Source organism: Protopterus annectens, chromosome 2.part2 (assembly GCF_019279795.1).
Source record: "Protopterus annectens isolate FY-2018-M chromosome 2.part2, PAN1.0, whole genome shotgun sequence".
Taxonomy (NCBI): domain Eukaryota; kingdom Metazoa; phylum Chordata; order Ceratodontiformes; family Protopteridae; genus Protopterus; species Protopterus annectens.
In genome coordinates this window covers 1140460671-1140483145 of record NC_056730.1, presented here as the reverse complement: position 1 = coordinate 1140483145, position 22475 = coordinate 1140460671, and the positions used below count along the sequence as shown (strand labels likewise).

Genomic DNA, 22475 nt, shown 5'->3' with positions numbered 1-22475 from the left:
TTTAATCTGTTCTTTATTCATTGCACATGTAGAACAATGAGAATGCAATGATATAACAAGCTGAAGAGTAAATACAATCTTTTTTATAAACAAGCTTCTGTTTGTTGTTCACCAGAACAAACGCAAATTGAACTTTTTAATCCGCGGTGGTACAGCGGTAGCGTTGTTACCTCACAGCAAGACGTTCTCTTGTTCGATTCTTGGCTGGAGTGCCTTCTGTGTGGAGTCTGCATGTCCTCCCCGCAGTCGAGTGGCCCCGAAAGACATGCGTGAATGGGCATGCCTTCGCTGAAGGTTGGGCGTCAGGCTGGCAACTCGGCACCATAAAAATCGACTGCCAATCATTAGCGGACTGGAGTTGCACTGTTGCGACCCCTAACCGGGAAAAGCCAAAAAGACAAGACAATTAAATATAAACTTTAAAATGAGTCTAACATACATGTAAACCATCTATTCAGACAGTATTGTGACAATTCCACTTACATTATGTATATATATATATATATATATATATATATATATATATGTGTGTGTGTGTGTGTGTGTGTGTGTGTGTGTATCAGAATGTCCACTTTAAGTGCACATTACTGCATCTTATCCTTGTGGCATATTTTATCTTGTTTCCTATTATCCATTCCAGTACTGCACAACTCCCCACCATAGCATGTCGTACTTAATGTCATATGATCAATTTACCTTAATGCAATGGCACTGGCCATTCTACATAATGACCCACCTTCACTCCACCCCTACTCATCATACTTGCCTTCATTAGCACCTCTTATTACTAAGGGACTTTTACTTCAAATTATTTCAGAGTAATACTAACACTGCTATTATCTGCCAACAAAGGATATCTCATTACCTGTATCAGGCCAAGTTTTTAAAATCATATCACTTCATCCCACAACATTTCTAATTACAATAACATTAATCATATGTCAAGTTACAAAAATAAATAAAATGTCCTGAAATCACAGACATGTATAAGTATAAGTCTGCTCTTTTGCTTGTATATTATCCAAACATTTCAAGACATATTCACATCATTTATATAACATTAACAGCCTGCTTTTGTACATCATAACTCTAGTCACATATGACCATGCACAATCATATTAATCTCTTAAACATCATATGATGTTAGAACATGTTTTTATAATGTTTATTATAGTCAAATACTTTACAGGTAGCCCTAGCAGTATTTCACTCAATTAGTCCACAATCAATACAAAATACCATGTCTCTAAATAGGATCATTTAAACAAATTGCCGAGTGCAGCACTCGTCTGTCATTACCTTGTAGCAGGTAAAAGCTTCACAAACATTTTCATTATCACTCACTTTTCAAATTTTGGAGGAACCTCACAGATATTACAAGCCATCATTCTATATGACCACTTGTGGCCCACACAGTTTCACTTGTCAGTGTGCTCCCCACATAGGTATATAGGCACAGTACCATACATATCATGGTCTTCCTCTTGTCCCCGTTCTTCTTCTACTTCAACAGTTTATAGACATTTGTTGTTTTTGCCAGAGACATCTATTATTGATTCCTCACTCACATAATCTAGTATCAGAGGCCTTCCTGAAACATATCTATTGCCAATTGGGTTGATGCAAACATTTGCATCTATATGGGGGAAACACCTTCTGGATTGCTGGATATGAAACATTACACTTAATTTTATGTCAATGGCATTTCTTAAACTGGAGCAAGAAACTCTGACTTTTTCTGTAGAGTAGACTTTGAGACTTTGTGATCCACCTTTACCAGTCTAACTTCCACAATAATCTGCTTTCCTGGTCTCAACAACTGTGACCAAACTTGTAGCTACCCACCAGGTCAACGGTGATACCATTCAGATGTCCATACAGTTGTTCTGACAATTAACTGTACACCTTTCGCTATTAGCAAAGCTCATTTGGAGAAATCATTCAACTCTTCCATTTTGGTCTGCACAAATTCAAGACAGTCAAAGACTGGGAAAGGTAACAGAGTGGGGTAAGGCCAAACAGAGCTTTGTGCTGCAGGCTAGAAACTACCTTCCCTATTAGGGACTGATAGAGTATAGGAAAACAATGAGAGGTAGGGGAGTGCTAAAGGAAAGACCAGCTCTGGTAGAGTTTCTAATTGAGTATATTGCAGAAGTTGCTGTTAAAAAAGAAATAATTAGCAAGTTATATAACTTATTGCATGATAGTTAAAGAATCATTCAGAGGAGGTCAGAAACTATTGGGAACAGAGAATGGAAAGACAATATACTGTAGATAAAAACAAACGGAGCACATCCATAATGTTTAGAATTTTTGCTAGGAAGTGGCTGCATAAATACTTTATACCCCAAGCAGACTTCAGATATTTTTTTCCTAATGTAGTTAGTAAATGCTGGAAGTGTGCTGGGACTGAAAGAGAGATAGGTGATTGGGAATGTGTTTTTTGAGATTGTAATGAGTTGTATGATTTTAAAAATGTCTACAAAGTACTTTGTCAGAAGTGGGAGAGTAAATGGTTGTAACCAAGTAAATAATTCTGTTGAGCTGCAATAAAGGATTTTCTCTTTAGTCCTATAGGAACTGATTTACATCGAATATAAACTCATGCCAGCATAATCCTCCTTTACTGTCAATAACTCCTTACTACCATATGTCTTTTTTTCTCTTATGTCACTATTGGAGCCACTCCAGCAGTCCATATTATTATTCCCATTTTCCTATGTCCCCTGCATTATGCTGAATATCCTCCCTGAAATCCTTTATTTGTCAAATTCACATGTTCATTTATAAACAAAAGAAAGGTTTCTTTAATGCTGCTTTTGTATACTACATTTCTTAATATGTCAGTACTCATTGCTTTTTGTCTGTACCAGTAAAGCCATTTACATTCCATGGTAATATGGGCAGTGTGGTTTTATGATAGAAAGCTATTTCCCCCACCTATTGTATATGACAGTTCTTTTGAATATATATGTTCTATATATGTTCACTGTTTAGCTTACATGTACATATTAATGTTTGGTGGGCTGATAACCTATGTAGTTGCTTCTTCTCATGTCCATTTGAACCTATGCACATTGTTTAAGTCTTTTTTCTTCAATGAAAACCTTCAAAATAAATACATTTTCAGAACTCCCATACCATTTTAACTTAGAACAAACATACAAAGCCATATACATTTTCAACAAATGATGTTTAACCCTTCATATAGGAATATTTGCACCATCAGGCATTATCTAATCTAAAATTGAGGTTAGCCATATTTAAATGCATGTTGCAGCTGTGTTTCCACTTACACTAATTGTTATGTTTTTTGTATATCTATTATCCCATCAGATGTGAAAATCAGCTTGCTTTTAGTAAACATTATTTTTTAGACAAAAGTGCAAGTGCACTAGTTATCATTAAATAAGTAAGTACAAATGTGTACTGTTATATTAAATGCATTAAAATCCTAATTCTGTGCTTTTTTCTGTCCCTCAAGCATTTTCCTTTGCAACAATAGAAAATATTTCACTGGCAAAGTCTCTCTGTAGGTTTTGTTATTTTCAGAAGAATGGGACGCAGAGTCCCCTTGAAATTGTTGGCTCACCCTTTGTTGTCTAAACATTTTTATTTCCTCCTTAGCCTGTTCTGCATCCAAAAATGTCTTTGAGTTTGAGGGAAAAAATATTCTAAAGAAAGCTGGATACGACAGCTTGAATTTCGCACCTGTCTCTCGACATTCAGTGATTGTTGGGATAAACTTGCTTCTCCTCTGCCTGCTATACACTGAATAATCATTTTCCTCAAACATCCTGATGTCCCCAGTTTTTAATAACGTTCCCTTCTGCCACTATTTTGATAGGAACCACTCTTGCTGTTATGATGGTATCTTTGCTAATATAAGTCTTGGCTGCTTCCTCATGGCCAGACTTGAGGCATATGCATGATGTGTCCTCTCAATTAACAAATCCTGCTTTGGAACACCAGTCCAGTTGTTTATTTGTATTTTCATAAAATTAATGTTGTTTGTTCCATGCAGTTTCTGTGGGAGAGCAGATTTTTTTTCCTGTGAGTTCTGCCTTCTAACTCCATTATTTTTGAAACAATTCAACTTGGAAGTCTCACTCTCAGTCATTCTTTTTTTTTCATTTCATCTTCTGATATTTGCAGTTTTGCCAAGTCATCTGAATTGCCAGTTAAGGCTTCCTTATTTTCCATCCTTTTGATAGTTGAATTTATATAGTCTTTCAGTGTTTTATTTATTTTAAAAATTGCTGAGTGCATTTGATTTATTTTTTCCTCTAAATTAGTGAAAGCCATCTCCTGAACCAAAGATGAAACTTGAATTGCTTTTCTTGCTGAATAGCTATGAGATTCTCATAGCCAGAATTTTTTTCTTTTCCTTTTCTGGTCAATTTTCTATTACTTTCTCCAAATATCTCCTTTGCGATAATTCAGGAAGCATAATTACTTACCAGCAACTGATTCTTTTTAAACAAGAAATATCTTTATTAAATTATCATTTATGACATAGGCAATCATACATCTATATAAAACAAACTTGAAAAGTTTTACTGGATTTTTTCTTTGCTTCATTTTTTCAGACTGAAAGAGCTCTAATAAATCTATTGATGAGTGTGCAGACATCTTGGAAGTCCTCACTCTTAATTGCAATCCCGAGACCAGTAATTCCAAGTTCTAGAAATAAAAAAGAAAATACGCCATACCCCTGCATTTTATATATACCAATGTTAAGACTGGCATACCTTAGAGAAAGGAAAATATTCTGAGAAACAGTGATCACAGACAGGCACACATCAGTAGGGTACCAGCTCAAAAAAGTGTTAGCAAATATAGATGATGAATATACAAAAGTATCCACACAGGCTATTATGTGGTAATATTAAATCTTTTATAAAACGAGCTCTCTCTTATTGTGTTCCTGATTGCCTTTGGGATTTTAACAGTTTTGTGTTTGTGTTTGGCATAGAGAAATGAACACATGCATATGGCAGCATCTGTTAGAGGCAGGTTGTACATGAATGCTGCCATATATATTGCAGTGGATATAGCTACATCATATGATGCCTAGAATCATAGGTTCATAGGTTCATAGGTTCATAGGTTCATAGGTTTATACTAGGCTATCTGCCCTAAGGCATTTATAAGCCTAGCCCAAATTTTTGTGGCTTACGCCACCCCTTATATGAAAAAATACTGTGCCCATTAGTTTGTTGTGCCTCTGTCCAGCAGTGACACAGAGATGATTCCCGGGATAAACCTACGATCGCCCATCCACAGGTCAAGATTTCTCTTGAACAGAGCCAGCGAGGTGCTCTGCCTCACATGGACCGGGATTTTATTCCACAGCATAGTGAGTCTCTGAGTGATAAATCTATCCCTCCAGCACGTCCTATTTATATCCGTGCTAAGGTTTAAGTCGCTTGCTCTAGTGGTTTTGGTGGATTTGGATTTTTTGAGGTGGAGCATGTCCATTAATTCCGGGTTGGACATGGCCTTGTATGTCAGGCACATGTCACCTCTGAGCAGATGGTATGAAACTGAATAGAGCTGGAGTTTCTTCAATCTGGCAGCATATGACAGATTTTGGAGTCCCTTTATCCTTTTGGTGAGGAACTTTTGGGGTCTCTCCAATTGCTGCAGATGTCTGGTGCGATACATCCCGAATGGGGCATTGTACTCGATCATTGGTCTGATAAGTGAAGAGTACAGGGGAACAATGACCTCACTAGATCTGGATGTGAATCCCTTCATGATCAGGTGGGCAATGTAGAAGGTCTTTCTAACCACTTTAGCAATGTGAGTGTCAAAAGAAAGGCCACTGTCAACCTGGGTCCCCAGGTCCCTGATAACCTCTTCTGTGCTTAGTGTATTGCCACCTATATGGTAGCTTGGGGTTACCTTGTTTTTCCCGAAGGGTATGACTATACATTTTTTGGCGTTTAACTTCAGGCCATGGCTCTGGCACCAGCTATCTGTTTCCGTGAGTCCTTTCTGAAGGATATCCGTGTCCGATGCACTTTCCACTATGGCGCCCAGTTTGCAGTCGTCTGCAAACTTTGTCAGCCAAAGTCCTCCCATGTTGGCCTGTACTTCTGAGAAGTAGATGCCGAACAATAGGGGGCCAAAGACCGAGCCCTGTGGGACATTACTTGGACATGGCTATGTACAGTGTTAGTACCCCTGCTAAAAAAAAAAAAAGACTGGCATGGGAAAAACAGGACTGTTTGCCTTTCACAACCATAAGTAATTTTTACAACCTTAGCTTGATTACATATCTAAAGGCATATAAACATATATGGCTATCAACATAATACTAAGATTATATTTGTATAATTAGAAATTAATTACTTTATCTAGCAATTTAACACCTTATTTGAATTGCAGTTGTAGAGTTTTTCCAGTTAGGCCTTCACTGAAAAAGACCATTACACAACTGGATTATAATATTTAACAAAGAAAAAAAAAAAAAAAACAAGCAAGCAAATACACAGTGATAAATTGGGGAAATACACCTTTAATCAAGAATATGCATACCTCTCAAGCTCTTAGAGGAAGAAATCTGGACAAAGGCATAAATAAAAGTGGGACAAAGGCCCAAAAATAGGGACAATCTTTAAATATCGCTCTTACAAACTTAGAAAGTTGATAGAATAACAGGTTTTGCATTAGCATGGATTTTCTGAAGGGTATAAAGTCTGCAACTCAGATCTCTATCATTATTTCTAACTTCAGTCTTTAATGATTTGTCACTAATTTGCTAGAAACCACATTTTTTTTAAAAAAAGACCAAAAATATGAGGCAAAAATCTGGATATTCTGCAAAAATCTATACAGTTGAGAGGTATGATTAATATGTCATTTGAATCATCTCAAATGTGTTTTGGAATTTTCTGTGGCTACATGTAGCACACATTAAGCACTGCTGTCACAAGTTTACAGCACCTATAGCACCGCATATTCACTGGGAATGCATTATGGATGAACAGAGGGTATGTTACACAAAGCTGTAATAAGACACTGGCAATTGCAACATGCTTGGTGGCTATATATAGAACATATTAAGATTATGCTCTGTTGTCCGCAGGACATAATATTGGTGATGCCAAATGTTCATAAGGAATGTTTTGTAGGTATATATGACATAAATTTATATAACAAGTAGGACCATTGTAGAAAGTTCACAAGGTACCCTAGCTGAAGAACTTTGTTCAGTAGACTTGTTACCACTTTTTAATTCTCCTTGCCCTGATGAGGTTTATGCACTGTTCCTGAACATCCTAAATCCCATTCAAAATAAACTATACCTATCAAAAACTAGAAGGCTTGAAGCACACAACGTATTTTAACTAATACCTTAAACTGCCCAGCTCTTGAAACCTATGGAACCAAGCTTGGGTGAATGGAAAAAAAGAACCCAGTAAAAACAGTCAACACAAATCACTATAAAAACCTCAGGAAAAACAAAAACAAAGCCAAGGCTGATTATTTTAGGTCTAGACAAACAGCAGCATTAGGCCACCCCCCCCCCCTCAAATATTGGCATATCAGTTTTCTGGCAAATAGCAAAGTATGCAATTCTAGCAAATACTGAAAACACTTACCCACTATACAGTTATACAGTACAGTACAGAGGCTACTGTATAAAATGTTTATCAATCACAGCCCAGTGTTAATCTCCAACAGAACTACTATTTCCTATCTAGGTTATCCGTGCATGCTCAATGGCATTCATGAAAACAAAGTTAGTACTATCTACACTATTCAATGTCTCCTTCTCAAAGCTGGTTAACAATTCTTAGCTGCCCACTAACACAGATGTATAACCTCTCTTTTTCATCTTACAACCAAAACATTCCATATTTACTTAAGTGTGTCACTATAGTAACTTTCCTCAGGGTACCCAACCCAAGATCAACTGAAGAGCACTGCCCCATTCCCAGCTTGAATCCTCTGTTCAGAATACTAGAGACGCTTATACATGACAAAATCATGCACTTAATTACTCAAAATGTCATCCTTTCAGTCATGCAACATGGGTTCAGACCAAAATATAATACCAATATTGCCATCCTTTCTCTTAGTAATGAGATTTACGCTAACATGGAAGAGGAGAAAATGACAGGTGCAATATTTATTGATCATGGAGGAGTCTTTGAATGCTTTGAGCATAATATCTTGATGACAAATCTTAAAACGCAAATTCTCTGACAAAGTCTGTGGATGGTGCAAAAATGATCTTCTCTACGGAATCTTTATCATATCAACCACCAACCTGCAACCACTACCCTCCTTTACTAACTCTGCTGTACCACAAGGCTCAATACTAGGTCTCCTCTTATTCTGTCTGTTTATCAATGATCTCTTGTGGGATATCCCCACACTTAATTGCATATTTTATGTTGATGATATAGTCATCTTCACATCTGCTAATACTTACAAAGAAACCCCTTACTATAAAATGATTTCATATGTCTCTTTAACTGTCTTCACCACAACAACCTATTCTTTAACTCTAAGAAGTCTATGATCATGGTCTTTGGAGACTTTCTTCCTTTACATCAGTTACTATACTAATGCTAGATCACCAGCCTTTGCCAATGGTCACATAATAAAGGCATTAAAAATTAATTCATGACCACCACAGCTGTATTAAAAACTATTTATTCAACCAAAGAGCAAAAGGTAAGCACTTTCACGACTCGAACCGCCTCTCCATAACTTTCAACTCCTTTTTTTAGAATCAATTTCTATGAATGAAAGATGAAGTGACATCAGTAATTAAACAGGGCAGAGTGAATTAAGGTGGATCTTAACTTTACAAGCTGATAAGAGCACAGGGCTGAATGAGAATATGTTCTTTAAACCTGTGCTCAGATCACATGATTTGCTTTATTGATCCCATTTGTCTGTTTGTGTTTCTCAGTGTTTTTTAAACTATTTGTTAGTAATGTAGTTTGCTTTTGATCTGAAGAAGCAGCTCAAGCCGTGAAAGTGCTTACTTTGTGTTCTTTGGTCATAGGCGCCGGAAGCTGTTAAAGACTGGGGGGGGGGGGTGACAGGGGCACTTAGTGAACTAAAAAGGGTAATTTTTTTATAACTCTTTGCTACCACAACATAGGTTCACTTGGAGGATATTTCAAGCTTTGCCAATTCCCTTTTGGTGCTTGAATTAACATTTTCTGATTGGTCCTAGCTATCCCCATGGCTTTAATTGGATATTAGCTCTAGTGAGGACAACTGTGATCATACCATAGATAATTTGAGGGGGACATGGAACGGATGTAGCATTAGTGGCATTAGGGGAAATCCTGGAGTACATTTTCTATTACCCATCCTTAGATCCAAGTTGCATTTGAATATGGATAGATGAGCTTTGCTTTATTTTTATGGATAGTCTGTACTAGAACAGTGGTAGCCTCTGTGATATATATACATCTCTCCACAACATTCAGTTTAGATACCTGGACTGAGTATTTTTGATGCTGTTTGACTTGCTGATGTTCAGTAGGTCCATCTGTATTATGTCGGAGGATACCTTGTATGCCATACATGTCACCTCTAAGCACTCTGTAGGATACTGAGTATAGTAATAAATATTTGAGGTGGTCCACGCAAGACCTATTGTTTAGGAGTTGTATCCTTTTAATAAGGTATCTCTGAAGGTATTCCAATTGTTGCATGGGGCTGGACAGATACATGCCAAAGTGGGCATTATACAAAATGATTGACATAATGAGAGCTTTGTAAAGGGGAACAGCAACATCTCTAGATCTAGTCACAATCAATTTGTTTAAAAGCTGTGTGATATAGAAAGGCTTTATTATTACTCTGGGCATATGTTGGTCAAAAGTTAGGTCACTGTACACACAAGTTCCCAAATGCCAAACAATCGGATCAGTTCCCAGAGGGCATTGTCATGATTTTGACACCAGTTATTATTTGGGACAAACCTTCCTGCATGATGGTTAAGTCATTTGGGGATTCAATAACTTCTCCTAGCTTGCAGTCATCTCAAAATTAGCTGGCCAAAGCTCTTTGGCATTTCCTTTTACTTTTGAGGTGTATATGCCAAGCAGAAAAAGTCTCAGCACCGAACCCTGGGGGACTCCACTGGTGACTGGTCTCTTCCCCTGTTTTGATCTCCTGCATCCTGTGAGCCAAGTTGGCAATGCAGCTGGTGATGTAAGTGTTTGCTCCTACATTATTCATCTTTTGTATTACACCTGAGTACGGGATTGTGTCAAAAGGCTTGGCAAGGTCAAGGTAATGTGGTGTGAACTGTTTTACCTTCATCCATTGCTTTGGTAACAAGAGTAAAGCTTAAAATTTGCCCATGATTTTGAGCCTTTCACACTTTCCTCTGGGCTGTTTTCAAACACATTTTAGGGCCATGCATACATGTATGCATTCCTTGATTCACCTTCCTGATTTATTAAATTACATTCCTTGTATAATACAGCACACTTGTTAGACTTAAGTTAGAGCTCATTTTATATTTATTGTTAAACATTTTTCCAGTAGGCAATGAAACAAAAATGCATTAACCGATGATGACAAAACTGCCCTATACAGAACACTTCCATCATAAAGGTCTACTTCCACACACAACTGCATTTTAAATTTATTGTTTGAACATTTTTCCAGTAGGAAATGAAGCAAAATGCATGCAACAGTAATGACAAAACTGCCCTATTCAGAACATTTCCATGATAACAGTCTACTTCCACACACAACTGCATTTTAAATTTATTGTTTGAACATTTTTCCAGTAGGCAATGAAGCAAAATGCATGCACCAATAATGACAAAACTGCCCTATTCAGAACATTTTCATGATAACAGTCTACTTCTACACACAATATATAAATACAGAAGCACAGTAGACTGTAAACCATAGGCATGTTGCACAGCTTCTTGAACTTATTTTCAATTGGGAGGGGGTGGGGCAAAAGGCCAAAAAACAAGGACACATTTTAAACATTGCGTGTATAATTTTGGAAAGTTGCTTGCATAAAATGTTGTTACCACCCTGCATTTCACTGCCAAGTCTTGGATCCAGAACACTGTGCACTACAGTCAGAGCAACATACCACTAAGCTAAACCAGCAGTTTCTTGAAAAACAGGAAGACAAACTTAAATGGCTATCATATCATTTAGTGAATTCAGTTCTCACTTCTCACTTGTCACCATAGCTCTCAACCTCTTAGCACAAAAATACAGAACAAAGCCAGTAATGGGGGAATACAGCCCCAAAATAGGGACACATTTCAAATACTGATTTTATAACCTTAGAAAATTGCTAGAATAAAAGGTTTGTTTTACCACTCCTGCAAACCAGAAAGAACAGAACAAAAATATAAGGCATAAATTCACAAGTGATGGTGGTTAGGGACTTTAGGATCTTTTTATCTGTACCCAAGGTACAGGGTTTGAGCCTGAGCACCTTTAGCCACCAGATGTATCCTGCTGGGGGCATTGTCACACACACACACACACACACACACACACATATATATATATATATATATATATATATATATATATATATATATATATATATATAGCTCCTCCGGTAGCATTTTCCATTCCCCCGCTCTGGAATTAACTCCTGTCGTTCCTCTCCTACAGTCCAGACGCAGTATATCTGCTCCATTACAGGCTTCTAAACCCTTCTGTTTCTGCAGGACTGCAGCAGCTTCTGAATACCCTGCTCGCAAAAAATAGCTGGAAATATGTGCGCTGATGTCATTGCGGCAGTTGGGAGGTGCGGAAAATAAAAGGGACAGAGGTATGGATGATCTGCAAAAGTGGGGGACTCCCCTCCCCCCATGCTCTATGGTTCTGGCACCCATGTCTTTGGTTGAATAAATAGTTTTTAATACAGTCGTGGTGGCTGAGAATTTGTTTTTAATAATGTATGTTTTTTTTTGGATTTTATCGACCTTTACTCACCAATATCTTCAGTTTGGTTTATTTTATCACATAATAAAGATACCTTGGACTAATTCCTGACCAAACATTATCATTCAAATTTCATAATGACTGACAATCTAAAAAAATCCTTTCCCAGATTAGGGTTGCATATCAGATAGCTCACAATATTACTAGGGATGCAAAGTGGGTGATTGCTATCAATGTCCTTTTACATTTACTTCAATATTCACTTCCCATCTCTGACTACACTATAATCTTCACACAGTCTAAGCATACTATGAAAAGCTGAAAACAAAATTCTCAGAACCACTGTGTGACAATTAAGAAATGTAACTTGCTCCCAATGGAGGAAACAGCTTCCTTCCTTCTCTGTATCTTAACATGCTTAACTCTTAAATTACCATTACTGCCCCCAGTCCACTATAGGAACACTATGTATACCCAAAAAAACTCTGAATCCAGTTTACTAACCTGCCAATCCTATATACTTGCCTTAGCAGAGAAATCTTTTCTTAAACAAGCGGAGTTAAACTGGAATGAAATACCCCCAGATGTGCACACCTCTGTCAGTCTACATAACTTTCTTAACTCTTAAAAACATGCCATAGAAAGTTAATGTTACTGCTTTGACAACAAAAGTTACTAACTAGTTCTTAACAGTACCATCTGGCTCCACTTAAATTCTTCTAATTTTTATTACATCTCAATACTTCCTTAGGTCCCAGCACTTATTGCACTATTTGTCAAGCAATCCCTCTAAACCAGACCTGTCAAATCCTGCGAGCATATCAAAGTTTTTACTAATCCATTACCTTATCACCCTATGATCTTCAGTCCACTAAGTTTATCCAGTTAGTCTTCCCCCTGTGGCCAGCCTCATAACACTCGACATACTCAGACAATGTAGCAATTAGCTCGTACTCACAGACAATGATCTCTTACTTAGCTCGGCACTATCGACTTTTGACAGTTACAAGTACTTGGCCAAACTGGAGACATCATTCTCTTAACCAAACACATCCTGTGAGCCACACTCAATTCCACCACAACCCACACATGCCCATATTACCCATACTAAATGATCCCATGCTGTGGCAGTCAAAATAACCTTACCCATACCTTAATGGTCTATTCAGAGCATGACCCAGCATAAATCAAGCACAGCTACTCCAATTGGTGTAAATAAAGCAGGAAATCACCAGGAAACAGGATATCCCAAATCCAGTTCAACAAAGCAACTTATAAACACAAATAGAAATGTACTGGTGATCGGTGAATCCATAATAAGACACAGTGATTCAGCACTCATGTTACTGGACAAGAGCTAGGTGACAGCGAGTTGTCTGTCAGGAGCCAAGATTACAGATGTCTCAAGGGCCATGAGGACCATTAAACCAGACAAATCTAATTATGACATGGTGGTGGTCCATACTAGAGTAAATTACCTGGCATCCAGAACCCTGAGGGATATGAAGAGAGACTTGACAGAGGTCTTCATGAATTTTACAAATACAGGGGAGACCTTGGAATTGAGTGGCATTCTTCCATCATCAAGAAAGATGCCCAAGTAAAAAGAAATGATGATTGTCTTTAACAATTGGCTGAATATCTGGTGTCAGCATGAGAAGGGATGTTGCTACGCCAAGGACAGTTTGCACCTCTCATTCCAAGGCTTCTGTGGGCTGGCAAAAACTTCTGTTTGCCTCATTGTGCCTATTGTTAGGCAGGGTCCAGCTAATGAACCTCCTGACCTAACTTCCATACCAAATCAACAACTGAACCACATCAAGGTGGCTCTACTTAATACTAGAAGGCTAAGCAACACACTGCCAGACATTAAGGCCCTCTTACATTTGAAGGACATCTGTGTGTGTGTGTGTGTGTGTGTGTGTGTGTGTGTGTGTGTGTGTGCGTGTGTGTGTGCGTGCGTGCGTGTGTGTGTGTGTGTGTGTGTGTGTGTGTGTGTGTGTGTGTGTGGTCACAGAGACCCAGAGACCTCAGAGAGCCTGCATTCCCACGTCTTCACCCATTTTACTTGGACTAAAACTCCCTGGAGACATGATGAGATTACCTTACCTCTAGAGGAAAGAGAAATCCAGTATAAGCAGAAGTAATGACATTCAAATCAAACTAAATAGATTCAAAATAAAGTTTCCCGTGGGAAAACCCCCTGCCCAATATAAGATAAATAAACATTTCTGAATAACTGATGAACACATAAATGCAGAAATCCTATGAGACTTTTAGATATCTAATATCAATAATAAAACATTTCACTATTATACTATATATACAGGAAAAAAAAATTTCATTAGACAGAGATTCCACCTCTTGGCTCTTTTCCTGTACTACACCAATCTAATACCAAAGTTTCACTTTTTTCAATATGTCCTCATATTCTTTCTGTTAACTTCCTTATTTAATATGTTTCAAACTGATATTTCAGTATCCTTATTGGCCTACAACTATCTGCTACTTTATATTACCGCTCAACACACTCAACTCAAGATTTCCTCTCTTGTGTGACTCTGCAAAGGGAGCCATTTACCTTCTTTCACCAATAATACTGATTTTGTTTTTCCTTTTTCTTTTTTAAGCTATTTTGCATTTATCCAGTATATCTTTTTTCTTTTTCTTTCATACTTATCTGAAATAAATTTATCTTGTACATTTTCTATGCATTTATTTGATCAATATATTATTCTCTTACCGTTGTATACTTTATTGTGAGTGTTATTGATCTACTGTTTTAATTTGTATTCTCTGGTGTTTTTCTCCCTGGGCCACCACTGAAAATGGGTTCTTGCCCAGTTGAAGTTTTCTTGTAAAAAAGGTCATTAAATAAATAAATAAACATAATCTAAACAAGAATTCACTGGACCAGACAGTTAAGGAATCTACAAGATGACAGAATATACTTGACCTAGTCCTTACAAATCTAACATCTGCATGCCCTATTCCAGTAATATCACAATTGCCTCTCTGGCCAAGTCTGACCACAAGCAAGTAAACTTTTATATCAAAATCTCAAAATCAACATATGAAAATATCACAGAATCCAATGACGTAAAATGTACGCATCTCTTACAATACTATGATGAGGTCTCTAAATCCGATATAACTGTATTACCCCCCAATGCTGGTATAGCTAAGAAGTATGCAAACAAATTCTACTCATACCTGGAGAAGTTTATTAAGGTAGCAGCCCCAACTAGATACAAACAATTGGGGAAGTTTAAAAGCAAACCAACAAGGTGGCCCACTAGCATAAATAAACTATAAATAAATATAAATTGAAACTGCTTAACCTATACAGTAAAACATAAGGCTCTCATGTGATGGATGACAACAAACAGTTAGTTAAGAATCTAAAAAAAAGGCCATAGAAAGCAAAGATATCCCATGAATTCAGTCTAGAAACAGAAGCCAAAGACAACTGCAAGTCCTTCTTCAGTTACGTCTGGAAAATAAGGACTGATAACATACCCCATGACCTAATAAATGGCACTAAGCAAGTGCTGGGAGATCCATTCATTAATCTCTTCAGCCTGAGCCTGGAAACGAGCTTTGTGTCACAGGTCACAGTTGTGGTACACAGCAGCTTTGATGTTACTTCACAAGGGTGGCTGCATCACTGACTTGTAAATTACAGACCCATCAGTCTAATGAGTTGTATAAGCAAAACCATGGAATGTGTCATAACTGACCTAATATACTATAATATAAAAAAATACTATAATATAAAAAAAAAAATCTTATCAGACTTGACCCCCCGTCAGAGGTAGATCTTGTCTGATGAAACTGGTAAACGTCTTTGAAAGAATGACCCAAGCTATGGACAGTGGCAAGCAGTCCATATAATGTATCTAGACCTCGTCAAGGCATTTGACATCATACCACATGCAAACATAATAAACACGCTAACTGACTCATACTTGGCTAGATGGATAGCAAACTGGCTTAGGGCTATAACACAGGAGTGGTTTCTGGCCCAGAAATTGTAGTTTATTGGCCATTTGAGCAGCTTTTCCATCTCTTTCAACTTTCTGGTTTAAAAGCCCGCATTTCTGCTTGCTTCCCACCTTTCCTGTAACTAGTCTAGTCCAGATACAGACTTGCTGTATCCAGGACTGTTTGTAAGCTTCTGAGTGGTGCCAAAGTCTGCTCTTCAATTTTTCCCTTCGATCTGCTAGTTCTCTCCTCTCCTGCACCTTTGCTAGATTATTAGTCTAGCACTTTACCAGACTTCTTGTAGCAATTATTGTAACACATAAAAGTGCTACCAGCACTAAACATTCTACAAGGAAACAGCTCCAGTACTTATTATTAATGCCCACCCCTCCAGGCATGTCTAAAGGTCAGTTCCATGTGCTTTGTCCTATTAATCTGGTAAACTTAGGCATCCTGAGGCAATGTAGCAAGTGCCTCATGTACACCAACAACCCTCTCCTCTTACCTCACAACACTTAGACTTGCGTGAGATGCATTTATATATCCAAATTGGAAGCCACGCGCTCTCCACTCCAGCCAAGACCGGAATAGCTGGTCAAGAGGAGAAGGTCAACACTTGCACCACACCACATGGAACACATAGTCCTCCAGAACACACACCAGCACTGCCTTCACATAAAAACACAAACCACACACCCACCTTCGTGGAGGCTCTCAATAAAAATCTACCCAAATAGCAGAGACCTCCATGGCAGAAACGCACTTGACCACCACAACACAAGACTAATCACTAGGCACATAACTCTCCTAAACAGTGTTCCACTCAACCAAAGCCCCTAAAGCAAAACAGCATGCCCAACACACTAGTCATAGGTGACTCGATAGTGAGGCACATTGATGTCCCACTAATAAGGAGAAAGTAACAGTCAGCTGGATGTCCACATAACACATGCACTCAGGTCCCTCAACAACAGGTACAAATATGACTCTGTCATTGTACATGTGGGTGTAAATGACCTGAGACATACCTCCCTGGACTACATGAAAAGAGACATGGAGGAGCTCTTGGATTATGTAGCCCAGGCGGGTATGACCCTAGCCCTGAGCAGCATCCTACCATCACCCAGAATGATACCACAATACAAGCAGAAAATTATTTATTTCAACAATTGACTAAGTTTCTGGTGTAATTCTAAGGGGATCCAGTATCTGTTTGCCTGGGATGACATGATTGACACACATCGATGATTTGACAGATATGGCCTGCATCTGTCACCCTGGGCTTCAAGATACTGGTCAAGGCTCTTGCCACCCCTATAGTGCCTTTTTTAGGTGGTGTTCCAAAGACCAAATTACCACCATAACAGCTATAAACAATTGCAAGCTGAGGGTCATGCTGCTCAATGCTACAAGTCTAAATCTCAAAATGCACTCTCTTGAAGCACTCCTTAAAATGGAGAACATCAACATTTGTGCTGTAACAGAGACCTGGTCCAAGACAGCAGAAAGCACCCCTGCACTACCAGGCTATAAATCATTCCACACCTTTCGGCCCCAGAACTTGGACAGAAGCTCCAAAGGCGGTGGTGTTTCCATATTCATAAAGGATGTGCACACCTCCAGACTGGTAGCCCAACATAATGCATCAGAGATGCTTCAGGTGCAGCTAACATTGGGTAAGACAGTGATTCAGGTCATAGCCTGCTATATGTCCCCAACCATCTCCCAAGACTCACACTCCACATTCCTAAACACAAATCAGCCAAATTCATGTTCATGATTATTGATAAGATTCAGGGAAACAGACATAACAAAATACTGGATAGTACATTTTTTGACATGCAATACAAGGTATCATCATTGCACAGTCTAATACAGTCCTTTATTTATTGTACTATATATTACGTATCTATCACAATTGTGATAGATGGCTGTGTTTGTTCAGGTCATGTTTAGGATTGGTAATGATGAGTCAAACAAGGGTTATTCATTATCTTTATTATGTAGCTATTGCTTATGAGCATTTTTTACAGGTCACCATTTGTTTATGATGTACAGGATAAACTTAGCAACATGCTGCTTTTCAGCGCCTCTGTTACAACATAAGTTCTCACTTATATGCATTATCTGGAAGGTACCACATTTTTCATTGGTTATTGTATCCCTAATAAAGCGATTTGGAACTATCTTTGCTGGCCCCTGGTGTGTTTTCAAAACTACTCATGTACCAATACACTTACCCAACATTTCCTGGAATTCATTAATTCCAATGCCCTGGACCAGCTCATTCTTACCCCCACTAGAGGTAGCAACATCCTTGACCTGGTCGTTACTAACATGGGCAACCATTGCTCTACACCATTAGTCAACTCCTCCTGGTTAGATCCGACCAGAAACTAATCACCTTGGAAATCCACATCCACCCCCCTCCCCAAAGGTAACCACCATGAAAAACTTCTCCAAAGCTAACTTTGTGCTCCTAAAAACAGAGGTGGCTAACTTCACAGCACTCATGCAAATGGAGAATAGTTGCATGACTGCCTAATCATACACCAATGCACTGTATGAACGCATACACAAATGTGTGGACCTCCCCATACCCAATAGAACCAAAACACTCTCCTGCAAAAAAGGAAGCCAATCTGGTGGTCCCCTGCCATAAACAAACTCTGCTACAGAAGGAGGAAACTGATGTGGAATAAGGTGAAGTCCCAAGACTGGAAAAACTCCCTTATCAGCCTCAACAAAGGTGGTTCATACAGCCTATCTTGATCTGGCCAAGGCCTTTGATATCATTCCCCACACAGGAATCCTAGAAAAACTCACTAAGCTAGGCATCAACCCCTATATCACTAGGTGGGTTGCAAAATGGCTCAGAGATAGAACCCACAGTGTGAAAGTAGCTGACTCAAGTCAGACTGCAGACCAGTCATGACATCAGTGGAGTCCCACAGGGTTCAGTCCTGGGTCCTCTCCTGTTTGTTATCTACTTCTCTGAAGTCCAGGCCAACATGAATTGCTTTTAAATTACAATGATCATCACTGTATATTCCAAAACTGTCTAGCTCATTATCCTATCACATATGATGTTATTAACAACAGTAAACAAACCAGATCATTAATCCTTTAAATAATACTGAGACTGGTATGACAGACAGACCATTTCTTATTTTAATATGATCTCTACATCTATAATTTACATGTGCAGACTACAGTATAGTCTGAATTTGTCTTTATGAACTGCTGTATAACAAAGAAAAATGAGTAACTTATGGCATTAACAGTCTTTGCTTGCATATCTTACCAATTTTCTGTCGAAGTCCTTCTTCACTGAAAGTTAAAGAAACCTTACTCATAAAGGCACAAAATGACCAATAAGCATTCTCTTCTGAATCCAGTACCTCTAGAAATCGACTTACGATATCATTCATCCCCTGAGTATAGCCCACATCTAAAAGAAAAGACAGAAATATTTAATATTGTATGTTATTTTTATTTTTAAGTCTGTTAATTCATTATGCTTATACTCCTATAGATATTCCTAGTCGTACCAGAACAGTTTCACAAGTCATTCCTTATAAACTATATCTAACTATAACAAGCGTTACACTTCCTAGGGACATCCAAAGCCATATTAGTATATTTACACAAAGAATGTGCCCTAACAGCATGGCATACCATATACTGGTATCAAGAGATGGAGGTTAGTTTTTCATTATTTTTGGAGCAGTAATGAACATGGAAACACAGACGAGCCTTTTCAATGGCTTCCATAGACAATTGGTAAACACATTTATTTTTTGTTTTAATTACATTTTTAGCTTTTGAGTAACATTTTTATGGCACAAACTATGGCCTATAAAGACAGCTGTTGGATTTTCTACTGTTTCAAAGTGTCAGTAGTACCAATTAAATCTGGGTCCATGGATTTGTAATACAAATCTAACTGGGAATATAAAACAATGAAAAAGGATTTTACAAATTTCTGTAAGTTAAACCTGAGAGGCATCAATAAAGAAGTTTCTATCTGCAATCCTTATATTTCACTCATTTCATTCATTACTTAATTATCCAATTACCCTCTTAATCCATTTCATGGTTATGAGGTTGCTTCAACTTATTCTGGCACTCACTGGATTAAAGGTAGAAAAACTAATTCTGGATGTGAAGCATACTCTCAATTGTCCTGATTTTTGCCTCTTATTTTTTGTTCCTCGTGAAATTTCTGATTTTCTAGATTTTTGTAAGAAATCAGTGAGGATTGAATTCACAATAATGACAAGCATTTGAGTTTCAGACTTCATATCCTTCAGAAAATGCATGGTAACATGAGTCCTTTTACTCTAGTATCTTTGTAAGTTAGGGCAATACTTAAAATCTGTCCCAATTTAGGGTCTTTGTTTCCCCATTATTTTTGTCTTTGTCCAGATTTTTTGTGCTAATAGGTTGAGAGGTATGATGGCAAGTGGAATCACACTGGCCAACAAAAGGCTGGATGGACAATGGAAGAGGTAACATCTTGGTTAGAGAAGACATTAGACCAATTTGGAGAATCAGGGTCTGAGAGGCAGTCAAGCTAAACACTCTGCAACTGTGTTGCCCTAATTCTTGTATTGTCCTTAAAAAAATGACACTAAAGAAATGCTGGCATTTTGCAGAGTAGAACCCCACAGGAAGATAGCATGATAACCAATAAGAGAAGAAATGAGATTCTGTTAGCGGATTCCATTTGTACTGGGGAAGATTACTGGGAGAGGAGGGATAGTGAGACAAGGTGTTCATCTGATGCTATGTTTGGGAAGAACAAAGAGCAAATCTCTGGGATTATGGAAATAACTGCACAGAGTAGCAGGTGGTCTGAATGGAGAGATGACAAGGTACGAATGGAGAGATGAAGGGGTCTGAATGGAGAGATGATGGGGTCTGAATGGGAGATGATCGGGTCCAAATGGAGAGATGATTGGGTCTGAATGGAGATGTCATAAATCAGCAAGCAAAGATGAGTAGTATTGCTGGAATTGAACTCAGCCCCAAAGATATTCAAAGAGAAGTACAGGCAAAAGCATCCAGATATGTAAAATTTCACAATACAAAAAATAAGTTCACAATGAGGGAACATACAACAGAAGATTAATAAAGTAGAAGTTAACAAAATAGAAGCTGAAGTTATGGTATACCTGCAAAGTGAAGGATTTAGTGTAGAAAGTCTAACATAGGTTATATCACAGCATGATGGAACAATGAGTTCCCCAAGTAAGGAGAAACGGGAGGAGCAGGAGACACCTGAAGAGGAAATATAGACATGGGAAAGAAAAAGAGATTGAATATGGTGTAGTATTTATACAAAGGAGAAAGCAAAACTAATCAATATAAAAAGAGCAGCACCAAAGATATTTGAAGTGAAATATAGGCCAAGGCATCTGGACATGGAAAAGTTTACAATGCAAAAAAAAAAGGAAAATTAGACGAGAGGATTAGTAATGGAGAGGTTGTTATAGATTACCTGTGAAGTGAATGATTTAGTATAGAAAATTAAACTCTGATAACAACATCACAGTAGGATAAAGCAATGGATCCCCAAATTAAGGAGAAACCAGTGGAGAGGGAAAGATCTGATCAGTTGTCATATGAAGATACTTTGGAAACCAGTACAAAAGTTCAGTTGGAGTTGCACAGCAAGGGAAGGAACAGGAAACTGTGGCAACTCTGATGCAATCAATGTAGTGGAGTGATAGGCCAGTGAGTTCCCATATGAAAGAGCAATGGATGACACAGGATGAAACTGAAGGGATTGTGGCACAGAAAGATGCTCTTGAACTTTCTGTAGAATGCCTGCAGGAAATGGAGATCGAAGAATGTGCCTTCAGTTTAGAATAGAATGATCTACGAGAAGAGTTGCTTGGTTTAATAGAAATGGACAGACATATTAAGATCAATGAAAGAAATTGACTACAGAAAGTCAATAAAACCCAAAAAGTTAGAAGTCTGATAAAACAAATGAACACAGTAATTAGGACTTTTCATAGAAATTAATGCAATATAATAGAAGTACATAGGATATATTACTGTGCAGCTAAACTAATAACAGATAAAGTCTTACCACAAAAATACTGGGCGGTAAGGGACAGGAAGGGGAGAAATCAAATGCCATCATGGAAATATTGAATAGAGGAAACTATAAAACAATTAAGACAAGACATGTCACTGTTAGAAGAGTATAGAAGAGGTAACAGCCCATGCAGGTATGACCCTAGCCCTGAGTAGCATCCTGCCATCACCCAGAATGATACCACAGTACAAGGACAAAATGATTGACTTCAACAATTGGCTAAGCTTCTGGTGTCATTCTAAGGGGATCCAGTATCTGTCTGCCTGAAATGACATGATCAACAGACCACGATGCTTTGTCAGAGATGGCCTGCACATGTCGCCCTTGGGATTCCGGATACTGGCTAAGGCTCTTGCCACCCCTTATATTGCCTTTTTTAGGCAAGGTTAAAATGACAAATTCACCACCGTAACAGGTGCAAGCAAGCAAAATCTGAGGGTAATGCTATTCAGTGCTAGAAGTCTAAACCTCA

General features: G+C 38.1%; 1 protein-coding gene across 1 annotated transcript in view; it reads right to left on the bottom strand.

Annotated features, from left to right (window-relative positions):
* The window catches only part of LOC122796056 (TBC1 domain family member 17-like), a 180770-nt gene extending 161437 nt beyond the window's left edge, over window positions 1–19333 (bottom strand). Inside the window, exon 1 of the mRNA XM_044064520.1 lies at window positions 19199–19333. Coding sequence (XP_043920455.1) covers window positions 19199–19325 — 127 coding nt within the window. The 5' untranslated portion in view covers window positions 19326–19333. The remainder of the gene's footprint in view (window positions 1–19198) is intronic.
* Window positions 19334–22475: the final 3142 nt, after the last annotated feature.